This window comes from Nilaparvata lugens, chromosome 1 (genome assembly GCF_014356525.2).
Source record: "Nilaparvata lugens isolate BPH chromosome 1, ASM1435652v1, whole genome shotgun sequence".
NCBI lineage: Eukaryota > Metazoa > Arthropoda > Insecta > Hemiptera > Delphacidae > Nilaparvata > Nilaparvata lugens.
This window is the reverse complement of record NC_052504.1, coordinates 97,196,408-97,218,860: the sequence shown is the minus strand read 5'-3', so window position 1 is coordinate 97,218,860 and position 22,453 is coordinate 97,196,408. Positions and strand designations below refer to the sequence as shown.

General features: G+C 33.2%; 2 protein-coding genes across 2 annotated transcripts; both read left to right on the top strand.

The window, feature by feature from the left end:
• Positions 1 to 1,493: 1,493 nt before the first annotated feature.
• Positions 1,494 to 11,490, top strand: LOC120348800 (pickpocket protein 28-like). Its single transcript, XM_039419579.1, has 5 exons — positions 1,494 to 1,589; positions 6,778 to 6,871; positions 7,822 to 7,838; positions 9,204 to 9,440; positions 11,379 to 11,490. Exons 1-5 carry the CDS (start codon positions 1,576 to 1,578, stop codon positions 11,488 to 11,490), a joined length of 474 nt encoding a protein of 157 aa, XP_039275513.1. The 5' UTR covers positions 1,494 to 1,575.
• Positions 11,491 to 12,602: 1,112 nt separating this feature from the next.
• Positions 12,603 to 22,331, top strand: LOC120349471 (pickpocket protein 28-like; the record flags this gene model as incomplete). The annotated part of the gene is given in 4 exon segments (XM_039419707.1): positions 12,603 to 12,720; positions 15,696 to 15,847; positions 19,006 to 19,204; positions 22,061 to 22,331. Coding segments are annotated over 3 exon segments (538 nt in total), but the record flags the coding sequence as incomplete, so codon positions are not given.
• Between the last annotated feature and the right edge of the window lie 122 nt (positions 22,332 to 22,453).

The following is a 22,453-nucleotide window of genomic DNA, read 5'->3' as shown; positions in this document are numbered from 1 at the left end:
AAAAATGTTCATACCATATGTTAATATAGAACTATAATCTAGAGAGAGTACCTCTTCGAAACAGTTGTTAACTGGTAACTAAATTAATAATTTTGTCAGGTTGGCATTAAGTTGAGTTGACTTTGTTAGGTTGGCACCAAGTTGAAGATTGAAAATAATGCATTTATCGCGGAAAAATTGATTGAGCACTGCTACTTCAATCAGAGCCATTCCTGGGAATATTATATTACTAGCCGTCAGGCTCGCTTCGCTCGCCATATCCGTCTAGCCCGGGGGCTCCGCCCCATGGACCCCCGACTGGATTTCCAAGAATGAGATCAGCAGGCGAGATCAGCATTTTTATCATATGTTAGGACGATCCAGTCGGACCCCCGATAGATGCTCAAATGAAAAATGCAGGCGAGCGAAGCGAGCCTGCTGATCTCATTCTTGGACATCCAGTCGGGGGTCCAGGGGGCGGAGCCCCCGGGCTAGACGGATATGGCAAGCGAAGCGAGCCTGACGGCTAGTACGTTTATATTATCATGTTTCATTTATGACGATGCTCTGCATTGGTGCAAAAGTTTTCTGCAATAAAGAAATCTTGAATCTTGAATCTAATGATTTTATTCCTATTATATTCGACACCTGTACGGTGGTGTCCATTTTTCTTTACCATGTCAATGTCATTGATATCGGTATTTGGTGGGATCTATTTCTGCTTTCATCACTTCCATTATGCTATGTGTTCATCACTTCAAATAAGTACAAAATATACGCCTGATGAGGGACTACCAACTGGGGAATTCATTGAAAAACGCATAAAAGTTATTAAGTGCTGAGTCTTGTGATGATTAATTAGATGTAGAATAGATGAGCAAGTTCACAAGGTTAAACAGAGATGCCACGAGTTTTTCAGACATTATGGAAAAAATAATTATGTATAGTTCTTTTTACATGAATAGAACTGGTGTAACATGTACAGTGAGACTGATCAATGTTTGTATTACTTGTTGAAAAAACAAAAATGTTTCCCGTACAATTAATTATGACAGGATGAAGTGAACTTTAACACAGCTCGCAGAGGTGCCATAGCAGCTGTTATCGAGGAATGTCACGATATGATTATCACGAATACCACTTACTTATGATGAGAGTATGCTGTAGAGTGTCCTCACAGCGGTCTTCGGAGGTTATAGATGTTTATAAATCCATACATATATTTCCCTATTCTCTTATGACCGTTCCAGCGGTCGGAGCGGTCTTTGGAGGTTATAGATATGAACTCCATACGACATATATATCTTTCTATATTCTCTTATGACCGCTGACCGTTCTCTATAGATATGAACTCCATGCGACATATATCTTTCTATATTCTCGTATCACCGCCCTGACCGCTGACCGTTCTCTGTGTGCACGCATCCATAATGAGAGTAGCATAAACAAATGTAACTGACCTTTGAGGTCAACTTAAAAGCTATTAATGTTATTAAGGCACGCGAGAAGGCTACCTACATCATCCGACTTGTCAATTGTAATGCAAGTTATTCCAGTTTATGCCAGGGATCGGATGGTACATACCTAGGACAAGTCATGGCAAAAAATAGGTGAGGTGTGTAGGTTTAGTAGACCTTAAGCTATCTTGAATATTTCTTTTGGAGTAGAACATGGGTAAGGTGTACAGATTTAGTAGTTCATGAGCTATTTTGAATATTTCTTATGGAGTAAAACATATAAGTGAGGTGTAGAGATTTATTAGTCCATAAGCGATTTCGAATATTATTTTTTTAGTAGAACCACGGAATAAGGAAACCAGTATTTAGTGTTCTTCACTCTGTGGTAGAAAATAGGTGAGGTGTACAGAGTTAGTAGTCAATAAGCTATTTTGAATATTTCTCCTGGAGTAGAACATGGGTAAGGTCATAGCCACCTCTAATAATGCAATGTCCTGGCCTACGATATTGCAATGTCGCAGTGTAGGCCTAGAATCTAATACATGATTGGTGAAAAAGATCAGCTGGTATTTTTTAAAATCTTTTTTACCAATCATGTATTAGATTCTAGGCCTACGCTTCGACGTTGCAATATCGTAGGCCAGGACATTGTATTAGAGATGGCTATGGTAAGGTGTGAAGATTTAGTAGTCCATAAGCGATTTTGAATATTATTTTTTTAGTAGAACATAGGTGTACAGATTTAGTAGTTCATGCGCTATTTTCAATATTTCTTACGAAGTAAAACATAGGTGAGGTGTGTTGGTTTAGTAGACCTTAAGCTATTTTGAATATTTCTTTTAGAGTAGAACAAGGGTGGGGTGTAGAGATTTAGTAATCCATAAGCTATGTTGAATATTTCTTATGAAGTAAAACATAGGTGAGGTGTGTAGGTTTAGTAGACCTTTGAGCTATTTCGAATATTTTTTCTGGAGTAGACCATGGGTGAAGTGTACAGATTTATTAGTCTATAAGCTATTTTGAATTTTTTTAGTAGAACATATAGGTGAGGTGTAGAGATTTAGTAGTTCTTGAGTTATTTTGAATATTTCTTCTGGGATGGAACATGGGTGAGGCCTACAGATTTAGTAGTCCATGACCTATATTGAATATTTCTTCTTGAGTAAAACATATGGGTGAGGTGAAGAGATTTAGTAGATAAATAAATGAATATGTTTATATTGACATGAAAATGCCAGAGATGCAGTCGAGTGACTACCAAGGCAGATGTCTCGTAATATTTTACAATATTATTATGATAAATAATGATCAATCATAATAATTAAAATAATTCACAAATTATGTAAAAACATATGAAGTTTAGTCAAATGGTCGTTTTTCTAACGGGTGATTCTCACAGAAAATAACCCTCGTGTGATAATATATGATACATATGTGATACATATGTGATACATATTCCAGCCAAAATATGTATTTTTTTGTTAGGAAGGCCTTGAAAAGGTATTATAATGAAAAATTTGTATTTTGGCTGTAGGACAGGCTGTTTTCTATTTTTGGGTGTATTCGCCCACCCCCAACTACTAAATTCGAAAATTCCCAAGGAATCCTGTTCATAATGAATTGTTCTTTCACGTGATGTGTGATTTTTCATCTATACTAGGAAAATATCCAAGTTGTATAGGGTAGAAGTGGTAGGTTTGCATAATTTTTGAAAACCGCTTAAAAATACTCCTTTTTGAAAATTCGTGTCTCCGGAACCTATAATGGTAGAATCCTGCGCGACCACTCAATTTATTGGAAATTTTTTTATCTTCAATTTTGTAGTAAATGATTTTTCTCCAAAAACTCGAAGTTTTCGAGATTAAATGGAAAAATTTTAAAAAGTCCGAAATTTTAGGGATTTTTGGGGGGTTTCGGTGGTGAAGCCGCCCTCTGGCGTGTCAAAAGATTTCAGATTCGAATTCAGCGCCCCAAAATACATATAGCCGTCCAGAAAACTTTTTTCTGGGCTGTTTCCTGAAAAACGACTATTTGATTGGACTATAGATCAAGAATATTATAATGTAATAATAGAATCAATTTTCAAATTAAAATTTATTCCACACTCATACATAAACAGAAAATCAAAATAGAGACTAGAATGACAAATACAATAATTTAATCAATATTCAACAATAGATTGTAAGTGAAAAAAAATCTGGTGTGGTACACTCACTCAACTTTCCTTGCTCATTGAACTGTGAGCCTCATTCTTAAAAGAGAATAATTTAGAGGAATAACATAATGACGATTGGCGGCAACATATTTGAAACTACGATCAGACTACTGTATATGTGTATATATATAATTGTTTTCAGAGTACTTTTTTCTTTGTGTAAATTGTGAAATTCGATGATTTTTTTAAAAGTCGTCAAAACAGCTGTTCTACAGATTGATTATCTCGACTATGTGTGCTTTTTATGAACTGCTCTACCTACCTACCTCATGCACGAGAAGGAGGTTACTAAGTCCATTTCTCAAGGATGGGGTGGACCCCTTAAGTTTCCAAGGGAAAAGACTCATGCCAGTTGATAGAGCTGATAAATAACTAAACAGGGTATGAATTTAAAATAAATCAGTCAAGTCATTTTTGAGAAAATCGTGAAAAACATGTTTTTTTAGTAATCATCCGCCATTTTTCTCAAGAATACTACGCAGCTCCTGCAATTTTCCCAAAAATGAGACTAACGTCAGTTGATAGGGCTCATAAATAGCTATACATTGTATAAATTTGAAGAAAATTGTTAGAGCCGTTTTCGAGAAAATCGTGAAAAACATGGTTTTCTAATAATTATCCGCCATTTTTCTCAAGAATGTTACAGAGCTCCTGAAATTTTACCAGAAATGAGACTAATGCCAGTTGATAGGGCTTATAAATAGCTATCCATGGTATAAATTTGAAGAAAATCGTTATAGCCGTTTTCGAGAAAACCGTGAAAAACATGGTTTTTTAGTCATTATCCGCCATTTTCCTCAAGAATATTACGGAGCTTCTGAAATTTTCCCAGGATTGAGACTCATGCCAGACACACACACACACACACACACACACACACACCACACACACACACACACACACACACACACACACAACACACACACACACACACACACAACACACACACACACACACACACACCACACACACACACACACACACACACACACACACACACACACACACACACACACACACAACACACACACACACACACCACACACACACACACACACACACACACACACACAGACCAACACCCAAAAATCATGTTTTTGGACTCAGGGGGCCTTGAAACGTATAAAAAACTTGAAATTAGGGTACCTTAATTTTTTTTGGAAAGCAATACTTTCCTTACCTATGGTAATAGGGCAAGGAAAGTAAAAAACCACTGGCATAAGATTACTCTTGTTCGCCAGTGGGAGAAGGATGATATAGGCCTAAGATTATCCTACACTTAACTTGATTCAAATATTGAATTAGCACAAAAGTAAATATACATAAACAGAATAGAAAATCCCAGAACGGAGAATTGAAACAGAATTCACAACAAAATAAAGTAATTGAATACAGTAGGCCTACAACTTGAATTTTTAAATACTTATATTAAGTGAAAATGGACTTACTATTGGCATAGTCACGATCGTTCCGTTATAATCCTCTGATTATTAGAGTAAGTTTCTACAGTCTGATGATGACCCACACCAGGTCGAAACGATCGTCACTACTAATATCAAGTGCATTTTCGCTTTATAAGTGTTTTTAAAAATTCAAGTTTCATTTCATTTATAGTGTAAAAGTATGGATATGCAACAGAGTAATATACAGTCAAGACAACATTATTATGTGATGATTGATGAAATACGAGTTATATGTAGGTAAGAAAATATCAGTCAAGGGGTCTTCAAAAAAAATCTGGTGTAGTGCACTCACACAACTTTCCTTGCCGTTATAAAAATTGATCACCTGACGCTAGTGTTCACGCGCATCTCAAGTCTACTATTCTAAGATCTGAGCCAGCTGGTGACAGGATAATAGCGCTGCAGACACATAGTGGTGCTATCTCTTCATAGTGGAAGATTTATTAGAATCAACAGTTTGCAATTGAATAATCTCATATTCTCGCATTTCGAGCTTATTTTCAATTTTGGGTGGAAATGTTACTGGACATTAATTGTAGAGATTTTTATGCTGAATCTTTTCCACTAAAAAATTTTTGTTTAAATTGTATCTGAAGCCTGATAATTGGGAATCTAAAATCAGACTTTGCATAGATGGGGTGGTGCTCCTGAAATTTTTACAGGTATGGGACTTGAGGCAGTTGATAGAGCAAGGAATGTAGAATCTTCAAATTTATAATAATATCTCTTTAAAAAGTGGGTCTTCAATATGTGTTTGAATCTGTTCAACTCTAAATGTTTCACAGTTGAAGGTAGTTTATTGTAAAGTTTCCAACCTAAAAAAGTGGATCCTTTTTTTAAAGCTGTAACCTGTAAATCGGCTATCTTATACAGTTGTTGTTAGATGCCACGTGTGTTTTATTTGTGAAACTTTCCTTTATCACACGTTTTAAAGAAGGCCTACAAGCAAGATTTGTAAATTCCACATTATTTTCACAGAAAAGTAAAAAATTATATTACTTTTAATTAACTTGTTGATATTGGGTTTCATGTAATAACCAATCAACAGAGAATTTATGAGTCATTTCTACCAAAAAAGATAATGACTCACAAAATGGGAGGTAGAAGACCTCCTGGTAGACCAAGGTTGAGGTGGATGAATGCAGTTGCCGGAGATGCAAGAGTTGTTGGGATCAGGAATTGGAGGCCTGCTGCCATGGATAGATAGGTAGATTGGAGGCAAATGTTAGAGGAGGCCAAGATCCGATTTGGATTGTCGAGCCAATAATGATGATGATGAATCAACACAGTGATCATTCGTTGTATGCAAGAGTAGAAATTCTATGCCATACACCAATCAATCAATTAATTTACTTCACAAACGAACATTATACAAAATAACAAAAAAAAATATAAAAATGTGGAATAAAAGTCAACATGGAAATAATAAACGTATAAAAAAATTATTATGAATATTACCAGTAGGTTGCTCTCTTCATATATTGTTTATATAAAATGGGTAAGTAATTTTGCTGGTAATTTACTAGTAAATTTACTAGTAATTTTGTAAAATAATTAAACACTCAAGTAGCCCCATTATATTTAAAAATACATCCAAACATATTTTATACTGCCTTACAATATAGAAATCACATCAATATTATGGATCTTATAATATTTTCAGAGCTTTTCAAAGAAGAAACTTCATTAAACGACATATTGAGGACTATTGTGAGGCGTCAACTCTACATGGAGTCAAATATGTTGTTTCCAAAGACTTCCTCTCACAATCAACAGCAAGACTGTGTTGTATGCTGATGACACTACTTTTCTTAATTCTCATTCAGATGCACACACTTTACATAATATGACAGCTGATACCTTGGCGGAAGCTTCCAAGTGGTTCAGAGCTAATGGCTTTAAATTGAACGAGGATAAAACTCAGCTTATGACATTTGGTCTCAGGGATTACACACACAACAATAACAATAGTTTAAAGTTTTTAGGCTTAATGTTTGATCACAGGTTGACCTGGGAACCCCACATAAATTTCGTTTCTGCTAGGTTATCTAGGGTTATCTTTTTGTTAAGGCAGTTGAAGAATCTTGTACCGGAAAAATACCTCAGAAGCTCATATTTTGCTTTTTTTCAAAGCATAATTGCATACGGAATTTTAGTATATGGAAACAGCTGCCACATCAATAAGGTCTTGCTTTTGCAGAAAAAGGCTATCAGAATATTGACAGGTGCAGGGTATCTAGATCACTGTCGACCTCTTTTCAAAAAAACAAAAATATTGACTGTCATAAATCTCTATATATTTCAAGTAATCATGCACACTAGAAAGAATCTCCATAGCTTGAATAAAAGATCCAATATTCATGCTTATGACACCAGGAAAAAAGACCACATTGATATTCCATATCAACGTCTTGTCATAAGCATGAAACACTATGACAGCATAGGCTTGAGAATGTACAATAAGTTGCCATTGGATATCAAATGTTGTGAAAATATTGTTATTTTTAAAAAATTACTTTTGAGTGGCTGGTTTTGAGACCTTTCTATTGTTTGACAGAGTTTTTCGATTCTACTTGATGTAATTCTACTTTGTGACTTTAAGCTATTGCTTTGACTTTATTATTTCGTAATTGTATTACCATGACTTTGTCAATTACCTATATTGGTCTACGACAATAAAATCTATTTATTTATTATTTATTTATTTAGGCCAGTATTTGAAAGGTGGGTAGATTTTCAAGTTTTCAAGGGCATGATAAGACATTGATTCCGTGATAGAGTTTTTCTTTTTCAAATTATTTTGTTACTTGAAGGAAATTGGCGGAATTCAATATTTAATGTGGTTGTGAAATAACTTTTTTTATATTAATCACATAATAATAATAATCCATTACTTTCATAGAAATTTATAGGCTGTGTTGTGCTAAATGGACGAAACTCCAAAACGCCCTCGTGTATCTTTTCGGATGCAACATGTTGCTTTTGAGAAGATACAAAAGAGCATTTCTGTTGCTTGTGGAAAGATACATTAAAGCTCTTTGTGTATCTTTTCGGATGCAACACGTTACTTTTGAGAAGATACAAAAGAGCATCTGTTGCTTATGGAAAGATACCTTTTCAATAATGCTCTATGTTTTTGAATGGGTAATATTGTAGTCTAGGAAATTGAAATTTGAAATTTTTATGTTATTATGAAATAACTTTCTATTGTATGACATAATATAATCCATTACTTTCAGAGAGATAATTATATAGGTTGTGTTGTGCTAAATGGACGTAACTCCAAAACGCCCCTTGTATATCTTTTCGGATGCAACATGTTGCTTTTGAAAAGATACAAAAGAGCATTTCTGTTGCTTGTGGAAAGATACATTAAAGCTCTTTGTGTATCTTTTCGGATGAAACACACGTTTGCTTTTGAGAAGATACAAAAGAGCATCTGTTGCTTATGGGAAGATACATTAAAGCTCTTTGTGTATCCTTTCGGATGCAACACGCTGCTTTTGAGAAGATACAAAAGAGCATCTGTTGCTTATGGAAAGATACATTTTCAATAATGTTCTACGTTTTTGAACGGGTAGTATTGTAGTCTAGTGACCCTTCTTCGATAGTCAAAGCTACAGAACTCGGACTGTACTTATTGTAACTGTGTGCTGGATTTTATATCGACAAGTATAATAATAATAATACTGAGGATGATGCCCACCTTAGCTCAAAGGCTTGTGCGTGGGTAATGAGTGAGAGGGATGATGATGAGAGATGCGACGACTACTTTTAGGTAGTCGTGACCGACGGGTATAGTCTCCTCTGAAAAACGGGGTGCATGGCGTATCTATGTGATTGTGATGTGTTCAAAAACTTTTGCCCCGGTCGAGATTCGAACTAGGGTTCTCTTGATGTTTAAGATTGTTCAATTAATGAAAATTATTAAAAGATTGTTCAATTCTAATTGTGAAAAGAATTCTAATTCTAATTCAATTTTGATTGTTAAAAGATTGTTCAATTCTAATTCAATTTTGATTGTTAAAAGATTGTTCAATTCTAATTCAATTTTAATCGTTAAAAGATTGTTCAATTCTATGATGACAGAACATGGTGGATGGTGGCCATCTTGTGCAGTTTCCTGTGGAGTCTGTACCTGATCCAGCAGGTGTGGACCAAGTGGAACAACTCACCGGTCATCGTGTCGTTTGCCGAGAAGTCCACCTCGGTGTGGCAGATCCCCTTTCCGGCCGTCACCATCTGCAGCGAGAACAAGGCCAGGCAGTCGGTTTACAACTTCACGCATTACCACCTCATGAATGTCAGCGAGCTCACTGATGATGAGTGAGTCATATCGAACAAAATGAATAACATAATTTATTATCCAATGATTCAACTATCTTTATTTGAGCCAAAGTACATCATTACGTAAGCCAGAGGCCACATCCATTATATATAAAATACAATATACAATATACAATATACAAAATACAATGTAACTGTAGTCAAACACAAGTATTCAAACATTAAATCTATGCATCAACAATTCTGTCTTTTTGAAGTGACTATTTTCACTATATGTCTAATGTCTATTACTCAAATAAATGTCTACTTCTATTTCCAATATAATATCATATATTTTTTCTAATATTTAATGTATTTCATTCCAAATAATAAGGTATTAGCCAGTAAGCAGCATCAATTCCATAATTTTTCTCATGTTTATTTTGAACTAAAATTTTATAAAAATTGTACACGTGAAATTCTAACCTTATCTTGGACTTTGTCACCTATAAATTTGGAAGAAAAATAGCACTTTAATCATTTTATTCACCAATGTTATTACATTAGTGTCATTTGCATTGTAAATAAAATAAGTAAAAATACAAGAGCGTATATAAAAGAACGAATAATGTAGTATCAATATCGCGTATATATAAAAGAATGAATAAAATAGTATCAATATCAGTGAAAAATATTTCTAATATCAGTGAAAGTGACCAGCACTTTGAAAATTCCCATGAATTCTGAATTAGACTATTCACAGCCTGGCCGAGTGAGTACGGTACCCTAAGCTTATAAATATAAAGCGCCATTAGAACTCATAGTAATGATGTTCGCACTGCACCGGACAATATTCTACTGCTAGGCTACTGATAAATGTGGGAATCCAGCTTTTATATTATATATAGGATAATTATTAATTAAACGAAAATCCCAATTAAATGCTGTAAATCACCCCGAAGACTTCTTCTACTGCAAATATTGACAACAGGGTAAACAGCTAGATGGAAATTTAGTAGAGCTCATCGAATTTCCATCTAGCTGTTTACCCTGTTGTCAATATTTGCAGTAGCAGAAGTCTTATTCGGGGTGATTTACAGCATTTAATTGGGATTTTCGTTTAATAATAATTATTCATTAATTAGCATTTGAACGAATGCATTTCCCAATAATTCATTTTCATCTATTTTATGTAGGCCTATTTCTCATCATGGGATATCAGGCTACGTGATTGACACAGTGAAAATAAAATTTTTATGAGTTATATAATTGGACTACTGTATTCTCACTCAGCATGGCCGAGTAAATATGAATAGTCCTACATTTATTCATTTATTCACAGGTGAGGAAACAACAGGCATTATAGCCTAAAAGTTTTCCCGATTCAATATCACAAAGTTCTACATGAGTTACATAAGTTCTACATGAGAAAAAGTTAATGAAAAATTGAAAATTAGTACAAATAAGAAATAAAATAATAGGAAATATTAATAATACTGAAGAATATGAGTACAAATAAGTACTAATATCAGAAATTATTGGAATAAATATATTTCCATAGTACCGGACACATGAGAATTAAGCTCTTATAGGCCTAAATAATTTCTCATCATGGGATTAGACACGCCGTGCTAGATTTATAATTATATGTTGCTCTTCGAGCTTCAAGCCAATCGTCCACGTAGTTCTTTTTACCTTAAGTTTATCATCCTATTTTTATTCCATGATATATGGTAGATGAACTCATAGGCGTCGACTTGAATAAATCATTGGCGGGGGCCCATTCTGGTTGACTCTGGAAGTTTGTGGAATATCCCCAACCTAGGAGCGTGGGTCGAGGAGTTCTCTCTCGGAAAATTTTTAATAACTGCAAATTATTATTAATAGTTAAATTAATAATTGCAGCAAACCTGCATACTCAGCAATCCATTCACACTGACATTAGTTCATATCTTAATTATTGCCAGCAATCATGTATATGTTTTATGTCAATTCCAGGTTGGAAAAACGTCAAATCATATCATTGATTTGTGATCAGCATATCAATAATATTGGTGAACAAACCATCAATGAATCGAAAATCGATTATTATCCTATGTTTATTCCATGATATATGGTGATTCATTCTGTAAACTGCACATATTTTCTAGATGAACTCATAGGCGTCGACTTGAATAAATCATTGGCGGGGGCCCATTCTGGTTGACTTGGAAGTTTGTGGAATATCCCCAATCTAGAAGCGTGGGTCGAGGAGTTCTCTCTCGGAAAATTTAAAATAACTGCAAATTATCATTAATAGTTAAATTAATAATTGCAGCAAACCTGCATACTCAGCAATCCATTCACACTGACATTAGTTCATATCTTCATTATTGCCAGCAATCATGCATATATGTTTTATGTCAATTCCAGGTTGGAAAAACGTCAAATCATATCATTGATTTGTGATCAGCATATCAATTATTGGTGAACAAACCATCAATGAATCGAAAATCGATTATTATCCTATGTTTATTCCATGATATATGGTGATTCATTCTGTAAACTGCACATATTTTCTAGATGAACTCATAGGCGTCGACTTGAATAAATCATTGGCGGGGGCCCATTCTGGTTGACTTGGAAGTTTGTGGAATATCCCCAATCTAGAAGCGTGGGTCGAGGAGTTCTCTCTCGGAAAATTTAAAATAACTGCAAATTATCATTAATAGTTAAATTAATAATTGCAGCAAACCTGCATACTCAGCAATCCATTCACACTGACATTAGTTCATATCTTCATTATTGCCAGCAATCATGCATATATGTTTTTTGTTAATTCCAGGTTGGAAAAACGTCAAATCATATCACTAATTTGTGATCAGCATATCAATAATATTGGTGAACAAACCATCAATGAATCGAAAATCGATTATCATCCTATGTTTATTCCATGATATATGGTGATTCATTCTGTAAACTGCACATATTTTCTAGATGAACTCATAGGCGTCGACTTGAATAAATCATTGGCGGGGGCCCATTCTGGTTGACTTGGAAGTTTGTGGAATATCCCCAACCTAGAAGCGTGGGTCGAGGAGTTCTCTCTCGGAAAATTTAAAATAACTGCAAATTATCATTAATAGTTAAATTAATAATTACAGCAAACCTGCATACTCAGCAATCCATTCACACTGACATTAGTTCATATCTTCATTATTGCCAGCAATATCATGCAAATGTTTTATGTTAATTTTCCAGGTTGGAAAAACGTCAAATCATATCATTGATTTGTGATCAGCATATCAATAATATTGGTGAACAAACCATCAATGAATCGAAAATCGATTATCTGGAAGAGGTGAGTAGGCCTACGATATATCATCGCTTGAGTGCCATGAGGTTCTATATGTGTCAATATTTGGCATTTCAAGATATGTACATGCAATGATCCCTTTTGAAAACTATAGAATGTACTATGGTAGAAGGTTCTATGCGTTTTAATTTCATTTGTTACCTAGTTTATTGTAAATAATTTATAGGAAGTGTTATTGAGATGACATTTAGAAACATTTTTGGAACATGTTTTATAAACCCTGACACTGTCTATTCAGCAGCGCTAGTCAATGACTTAGAATAAAACTAAAAACTAAACTAAAAACTTTCCTTGATTTTTTTGAGGAGATTTCTCAGATTGCGGTCATGCTCGAAAGCGAGCCTGCATTTAAGTACCGTAGTTACTTTTTGTATTATTGTAATATAGTTATTTGTGCATCTAGGGACTAAAGTGCAACTTTTTCTCCCTGAGGGAAACTGTTGTCGCCCGATGGCGTAGCCGAGGGCGACAATTTCCCTGAGGGAGAATAAGTACTTTAGTCCCGTGATGCACACAACATTTTTCCTCCACCTACACCAATACCTATAACAATGAATAATTTTACTACATCTTCAGACAATATGCGAGACAATATGGTAACAGTGACTGCTGTGGCTGCTATAGTGAGCAGAGGTGCAACCAAGCACAACGCGCTAATTAGAGGTGTGTACTTTTTCATATCCACCAACGGTTGAACATAACCTAACAATCGAAATAGAGCTACTTATTTCCTAGAGCTAAAATATTCCAAAGATCGAAATAGAGCTCTTTTACTTTTCCTCTACCGACCACGACAGTGTTGCCACATTCCTCATTCTTCAATCGCGGCGTTGTCGGACTTCTTCCCATGTTAATCTTATGGGTTTATTTTTACTCCCTTGGGAGTAAAAGTGATCACTTTTCCCGCTGGGAATTATTTTTAGTCCCATGGGAGGAAAAGTAGTACTTTAGTATTCGATTCCAGGGTGTAAAATGAGACTTTTGATAGTAGGTGGAGGAAAAATGAATTTTATCACAATTTGAATACTATGACAATTTAATCTATACCATTTTAATTTATATTTATATTTAATCACTGTCTGTGATTTTTAACTATTTAATGATTTGGATGTTGTTGAATTTTGACTATATAGCCTAATACTTTTGACGACCTCAAGAGCCTTCTACAATAAAATTATGATTTGGTTTGAATTCTCATCCAATATGCCTGTAGTGAGAGGTCCAGGTTATAATGGCAGTGTAGGAAGATAGGAGAAAAGGGTTGCCAGATCTCAGCCTTGCCACCCAAACAGCTGACACTGGTATATCTGATGGATTTAACTGTTCATTATTGTTGAAAATAGTTAAGCATTATGTTATTTATCAAGAAAATATGTTTTTTAAAGATGTAATTATACATTTTCATGATTGAGATTGAATATTTTGCCAATTAGTTGAATTTTGACAATTAGTTGAATTTTGACATTGTTGATAAACAATGTGGCAACATCGCAATGCATGAAAGAGATCTGCTTTGTTGAACGATAGACAAGGATAGCAACACCATTGCAAATCACACTCTGCCATTATAACGTGGACCTCACTATAGCAAGAGAATAATCTGGCAAGAAAATAATATTTTCTGATCTGGCAAAAATATGTTTCTGCTATTATAGTTTATGACATTTGGGTACAGTGATAAGACTATTGATAAATAATGAATAAAATTTATTTAAAGTACCTATTATAATTAAATGCTGTGATACCACCAAAACCACCTAAGGAAACTTACAAGAAATTACATGTTTACTTTGTTATTTAGAGCTACAATAACTGTAATGTCGTTTACGGAAATAAGAATAAAAGTCCAAGTAAGTCTACCCTTTTTTTAAATTGTTCACTTACGACTTATTTCGGCTATATGATGCCATTAACAAGTAATTAAAAAACTGTACTTGATTTTTATTGTTATTTCTATTGAAGTGTAGCCCTAACAAAAAAAAGACAATTTGTAGTTCATGGATACGATCTTTGATTATAGTATACGGTACTCTATTTACTAAATTCAAAATTGAAAATCATTGCACTCTTTTAATATTTATTCCAACACAGATATTTTTGAAATCCACAGATGAGTCATTCTCAAGGCAGTGCAAAGGCTAAAAATAAACATTTTACTCGTGATATTTTCCAAAGTTGTTTGATTTGTATATAATCAATCTATCAAAATGAAAAAGTTTTCTCAGGAAAACATTTTTTCTGATTATTACTTTTTGAGATATGAGCGCCTAAAGTTTAAATTTTTAGGACAGAACATTTAAAATTCGGTAAGAGATAAATCCATGAGATTTAGAGGATAGATTCTTCATGGTATTGTTGATCTAGTAGAACAGAAATTTTCTGAAAATATCTGTTTTTAAGATAGTTATTCAATTTACTAAAAATAACCAAAAATAACTTTTAGTTGAGTTATTTTTGGTAAATTGAATAACTTTTCCAAAAATTGATATTTTTGTTTTACTAGATCAACAATACCATGAAGTATCCATCCTCCAAATCTCATGGATTTATATCGTACTGAATTTGAAATGTTCTGTCCTAAAAATTCAAACATCAGTCGTTCATATCTCAAAAAGTAATGATCGAAAAAAAATGTTTTCCTAAGAAAACTTTTTCATTTTGATAGCTTGATGATAATACAAATCTATAAACTTAGAAAAATATCACGAGTAGGAAGATTATTTTTAGCCTTTGCACAGCCTTAATAATAGAGAATAATTCTCATTCACACTTGAAAATGATTCTAGAGAATTTGGAACATTTTGTGTTGGAATAAATATTAAAAGTGTGCTCTGATTTTTAATTTCCATTATAGGAAAGGACACAATAAAGTTTCTCAAGGCTTCCATTATAATTATTTCTCTGTCTTCTATTTGCATTCATAATGTGAATGGAGAATAATAAAGAAAAGTTGTTTTCAGGTTGCATCTCAATTTGATGAGGTTCTTTTCGTTTGCAAATGGAAACAGACGTTAACAAATTGCTCAGAGTTTTTCACTCCTATTATGACTGAGGAAGGATACTGCTTCACCTCAAATTCATTGAATCATTTTGATTTCTACCACAAAGACGGGCAAGTACCGTAAAATAGCAAGTAATTTATCATTATAATATAAAAACCTTGTATTTATTTTATAGAAACAGAGTCTACTTGATTTTTTATCCAACAAGTCCGCAAGAATCATAAATGTTTCATTACTATATAATAGAAAGCTTCATAGAGCTATATATAGAAAGCTATATATTACTTCAAAGCTATAAGTTATAGAACTTACACAATCATGTAAGTTCTACATGTTGTAGTTTTGAACATGTAGAACTATTTTTGTCACGTCAACATCATTTATTAGGCATTTAAAATTCAATAAAATTTGTTAAATGAAAATTGATACCGGTTTTGTGTGGAATTTCTCCATAATTTATTGGAAAAACACATTTTAATTTTTGTCACATCCACATTCAATAGACATTTATACAGGACTGCAGTTTCGTGTTGAAACCAACACTTCTATTTGAAGTTTGTATAAAATGAGTTGAGATTTGGAGACATTTATGTTGCTAAATTGTGCGAAATTTCAGTCTTTTTATGCAAGCTCTTATGACTGAATATATTGAAATAGACAACTCTGCATCGACTGTGTTGTCGAATTGAATGCATTCCTGTAATATGGCCTTGCATGAAAAAATTGAAATTTCGCACAATTTGGCAACACTGATATTTTCTCCAAGTTTCAACTTACTTAGGTACTTAAAGACTATAGTTACATAATCTATGCACTACAGCTAAACATCCCTACTGATTTCAACACGAAACTGTATAAATGTCCAATAAATGTGGATGTGACAAAAATGGAACTGTGTTTTTTTAATTGACCGAAGCGAAGCTGAGGTCTTAGTTTCGACTCGATCGGCTTTCGTATGTTTGTTTGTTTGTTTGTACCGCAGTTACAGTCGCAGTTATTGTCTGATTTGGATGAAATTTGGTATGCAAGTTCTTTGAAACAAGGCGCAGAAATGTATGTGTAACGATTTTGATAAAACCTCTGGTTTTTTTGTAATATTTAAAAAACCAAACTAACCTCAATCCAGAAAGGATGTGTCTTTGAAGATACAGTGATTCATTGCCATACTTTTTCGCATCTATTGTTATGAGCACATGATGGGCGAGCCGGTTAGATAGTGGTCTGACACTCTGTGGGACCCAGGTTCAATTTTCATTCCTGCCAGATTTTTTTTGCAGATAATACTAATATTGTTTTATCTTATTCTAATAATATATTATTATAAAATAAATTATTATGATGAGATAGAATAATTAAATTGAATCATCTTATTATTATTATTATTATCATTATTATTATTATTATTATAAGACATTGATAGTTGTTTATAAAGCCCTAGCTGAATCCGTAGTAAGATACGGTGTCAATGTTTGGGGTAATGCAAGTGGCTATGAAATTGATAGAGTTAAGAGATTACAAAATTCCTTGCTGAAAATAGTTCATTCAAAACAAGAGAGTTACCCTAAGCCAAATTTGTTTAAAAAATATAGCATTCTTCATGTAAACGAGCTTTTCAGATATGATATCTTATTAAATAATTATTTTTCTAATAACTATAAAATGTCAAGTAGAATTTTGCATGAGCGAAGACAAGGTGCTGCTTATAAGAGGTTTATTGTGCCCGAATACAATAATTATCATGGTAAATGTGAACTTAGTTATGTTGTACCAACTATTTTCAATGAGTTGCCAGATGATTTAATTGGTCTGGATAGAATTTCAATCGTTAAGAATAAGATGAAATACTTTCTGTTAAATAATTTGAGTGAATTTGAATGATCCTCATAAATTCTTTCTTTTTTTTATATATTTTTTCTTGTGTATTATTGTTTGTGATAAGCGAAAACTGAAATCCCATTGGTTTTATTATTTTATTGCTACACAATACAGTTAAATGAATTATTATCAATGTATCAATTAATTTTTTTTTCTACCCAAGATTGACAACTATTTCTCTTTTGATATGATTTAAATTGAAAATTATTATTTTGGGATCACTGATTGATTATATCAATGTACTATTTCTATGGTTTTTTTTAATATAATGTAAAACTTGACTCCTCCAGTCAAACCTTCTTTAGAAGGTTTTGGAGAATTTATAATTCGTCTGGTTTATAATATTTGAAATGTTCTACTGAAAGGGAATCTTCTTATCTTTTGTCATTCTTGCTTTTTTTTTATTATTCTTCATTTGTTTTGTTTGTAAGATTTCTTTTTATAAGTGTATTTTTCATTTTTGTTTGTTATATTTTCTATAATAAACTCCCTTCTTCTGGGGGTACCAGGACGAAGGAAAAAGGAAAGGAAAGGATTATTATTATTATCATTAATATTATTATTATTATTATTATTATTATATTATTATTATTATTATTATTATTTTATTATTATTATTATTATTATTATTATTATTAAATTGATTTAACAAATTAATTGGATAAATTATTTTTAAAAAATCTTTATTGTATTGGAGTCCAATACTGCAGTTGTAGAGAAAAATGTGTATGTAAAGGTATAAAGGTAATTTTTTTCCTTTTTGTGTAGTTGAGAAGTTGATATTGTGGTAATTATTAACATTAAATTAAAAAGACCAAGAAATTGTCAAAAAACCACAGATATATTGATACTTAGAAATACCGGTTTTGGTAATTACACCATTGTCAATCTCTGATAAACTCTGATAATGACCGAAACCGGTCTTTCTGAGTATCAATGAATCTGTGGTTTTTTGACAATTTCTTAGTCTTTTCCATTTGAAAGGTATAAATCGATATAAAAGTACTCCTTGATAAGTCCGGTGTCCCTGCAAACAGTGTCTCTAGCACTTTCAATGAAGAAAATAATAGATGACAATCATGGCTAAATCTTCACAATATACTGTACTTACTGTACTGGCCCTTTTCATCAGATTGAAAGTTGTATTCATGAGCGAGGTCTACTGTTCGCAGAACTACTAGTAAATTATGGAAAGATTCCACAATATCAATTCTCAGAAAATAAACAAAAAAATCGGAGATACAAAAACCTTTACCTCAAAACATTTTGCTCGAAGCGTTTTACTGTGATTACAATACTGGGATGACACAACTGTATGATGACTATGTATCATGCATATTATACTGTTAGTGGCCAGCCTTACGGTTTTTTATTTTTTGACAATATTGTGCAGATTGAACTCCAAGTACCGGAAGTCGCTGCCGGATGCGATCGGCTGGAACCTGGAGGACGGTTACGACCAGTCGGCTGCCGTCGACACTTATCCGCGACGCGCCATTGGCTCAGGCATGAAGTCAGGCCTCACCATTCTCATGCTGGCTCGATACAACGACTTGGACTATCTGTGTCGGGGTGCTGTGCAGGGATTCAAGGTAGATATTCTACCTCACATTAGGCCTCTACAATGTATTTAGAATAGAATAAGGAAGAGAAATTTTCATTCCTCAAACCACACAGTATATTTATAATGTATTTGAAAAAGAATAAAATAGAAAAATCGTCAAACATGTACAAATACATTATATCAGGACTTGATATGTGACGGTGCATACAACATTTGTCATTTGTGAGAAAATCCTCAGTTGACGAATCAATTCAATTTCAATTCAATTTCAATTCAATTTCAATTCAATTTCAATTCAATTTCAATTCAATTTCAATTCAATTTCAATTCAATTTCAATTCAATTTCAATTCAATTTCAATTCAATTTCAATTCAATTCAATTTCAATTCAATTTCAATTTCAATTCAATTTCAATTCAATTTCAATTCAATTTCAATTCAATTTCAATTCAATTTCAATTCAATTTCAATTCAATTTCAATTCAATTTCAATTCAATTTCAATTCAATTTCAATTCAATTTCAATTCATTTCAATTCAATTTCAATTCAATTTCAATTCAATTTCAATTCAATTTCAATCAATTTCAATTCATTTCAATTCAATTTCAATTCAATTTCATTCAATTTCAATTCAATTTCAATTCAATTTCAATTCAATTTCAATTCATTTCAATTCAATTTCAATTCAATTCAATTCAATTTCAATTCAATTTCAATTCATTTCAATTCAATTTCAATTCAATTTCAATTCAATTTCAATTCAATTTCAATTCAATTTCAATTCAATTCAATTCAATTTCAATTCATTTCAATTCAATTTCAATTCAATTTCAATTCATTTCAATTCAATTTCAATTCAATTTCAATTCAATTTCAATTCAATTTCAATTCAATTCAATTTAGTTTATTTCCAAAAAACATAATACACGAATAAGAAATACAATATACAACATATTTTGGAATCCCCCTACTAGACTATCCAAATCAAATTAACGTTTTGGTAGAGAAATACTCGGAAGGATATTCTGAGTACTATTTCTAAAGAATCTTATTATATTAAGCGAGCAATTTCTGTATATCTGTTTATATTTTTATATCTGGTTATCTGGTTATTTATATGTTTATAACGGCTCTAACGATTTTCACGAAATTTGGAACATAGTAGGTTTATATGATATAAAAATTCGATTGCACTAGGTCTCATCTTTGGGAAAACTCGCTGAACGAAATTAAAGGATCCTTGGCTGAAACGGCTGAGACTTTCGTCGTCTGTGGATAGTAAAAATTGAGCGAGTGATTCTGTGGAAAATCAAAATATCGCAACCCCGAAATTCATAAGCTGACGTACAGTCACTTGGGGTAACTTTGCACCAGACTGGGTAACTTTGTACCAACTCAGTGAAAACGAGAAAATCACTTAGGTATATTAAATACTACATGAAAGTCCTCCATTCATTCACTTCTTTATAGCACTCCTCATACCTTCTAACAGCTTCCTGTCCTATGCTCAACATCTTGAATCTTCCCATTTGTCGTCTGCAGACGCATTTGCATCTAGCTGAACGTGCTGTTCCAAACAGTCATTATTTTCAATTTCAAATGGCAAGCAGGTGTTATTATTTGTAATATTCACTTAATTTTTTTATTTTTACTAATAACCATTTATTACACTCATGCATCAATTATTAAACTGTCTCTTTTCGTTTCCAAGCAATTAAAATATAATTAAATATATCTATATATATAAATATAAAATCCATGCCTTGGTACAAAATAACCCCAAATACAAGTATAACTTTGTACCACTACTTTGAGTGAAATTAATAGAGTAATATTGTTCTATTGTGATTAAAAGTGGCTTTAATGAGTAGATATCATATTCTGCTTCCAGAAACATTACAATAAAAGTAATTCATGATTAATTGGTCCTTATTCTGTTGTAAAAATTCGGAAAAGTGGTACAAAGTTACTCCAATTGACTGTATAGCCAGCTGTAAAATATAAACGATTCCCGGGCTGGCAACTAATTTTTGGATAGTAGTTCTCATCGAATTTCCATCTAACTGTTAACCCTGTTGTCAATGTCTGCAGTAGCAGAAGTCTTCGGGGTGATTTGCAGCATTTATTTAGGATTTTTGTTAAATAATAATTATATATTAATTAGCATTTGAATAAATGCATTCTCTATTTAATTCCAAATATAAGAATTAAACAAAAATAAAACAGCAAATAATACTATGCTATTTCGAGTTATCAATTGCATGCCTCATTGAATGCAATTAATAGTCCACACGACAGCTGATTTTTCACCAAGTTAAATATTGAGATATTAATTGCATGCAATCAATAATCCACTCGACAGCTGATTAATGATCAATAACTCTATAGTCTGATTTCTACCGTAATATTGGCGTTCGAAGGAGGCTCCTTTTCCTTTCATATTATCCTTAAACTAGGCCACTAAATTTTAAAAAACCTTATATATACGTCGACGCGAAGTTCAAAAAGGAACATACCTGTCAAATTTCATGAAAATCTATTGCTGCGTTTCGCCGTAAATGCGGAACATATAAACATTTAAACATATAAACATAAATAAAATAAATGCAAAACCGTCGACTTGAATCTTAAGGTGCGTACAGATTTACGTGCCACGAACATGAGCAATTCACTTTTAATCAGCTGATGCCAAGCTTTTTATATCTGTATCTTACCGTTTCTGTAAAAATACAGATATAGTCAGCTGATTAAAAGTGAATAATTGTTCATGTTCGCGGCGCGTATACGTACCTTTAGACCTCACTTTGCTCGGTCAATTACTTGTATTATTGAAAATGTAAATGGTATGGTTTTGAATCCAATAAATTTTAATTTGAATTTCAGGTAACATTGCACAACCCAGCCGAGATCCCGCGAGTTGCTGAGAGATTCTTCAGAGTGCCGCTCAACCAGGAGGTGGTGTTGGCTGTGAAACCCAACATGATGACCACCAGCACCAATTTGCAGTACTACAGTCCCAAAGGCAGGCAGTGCTTCTTTCCACATGAACGCAAGTTGGCCTTCTACAAAGTGTACACTCAGCGAAACTGTGAAATGGAATGCCTCACCAATTACACTCAGCGAGCGTGTGGATGTGTTTCTTACTATATGCCAAGTAAGTAAAGGACTCGCCACACCAAGCTCGCCAGTACCGCCGAGGTAGTACCGCTGGTGGTAGTTTTCTCGGCTGAGCACGCCACACCGAAAAACGTCTGCTAGCGGTAGTCTCCGAGTAGT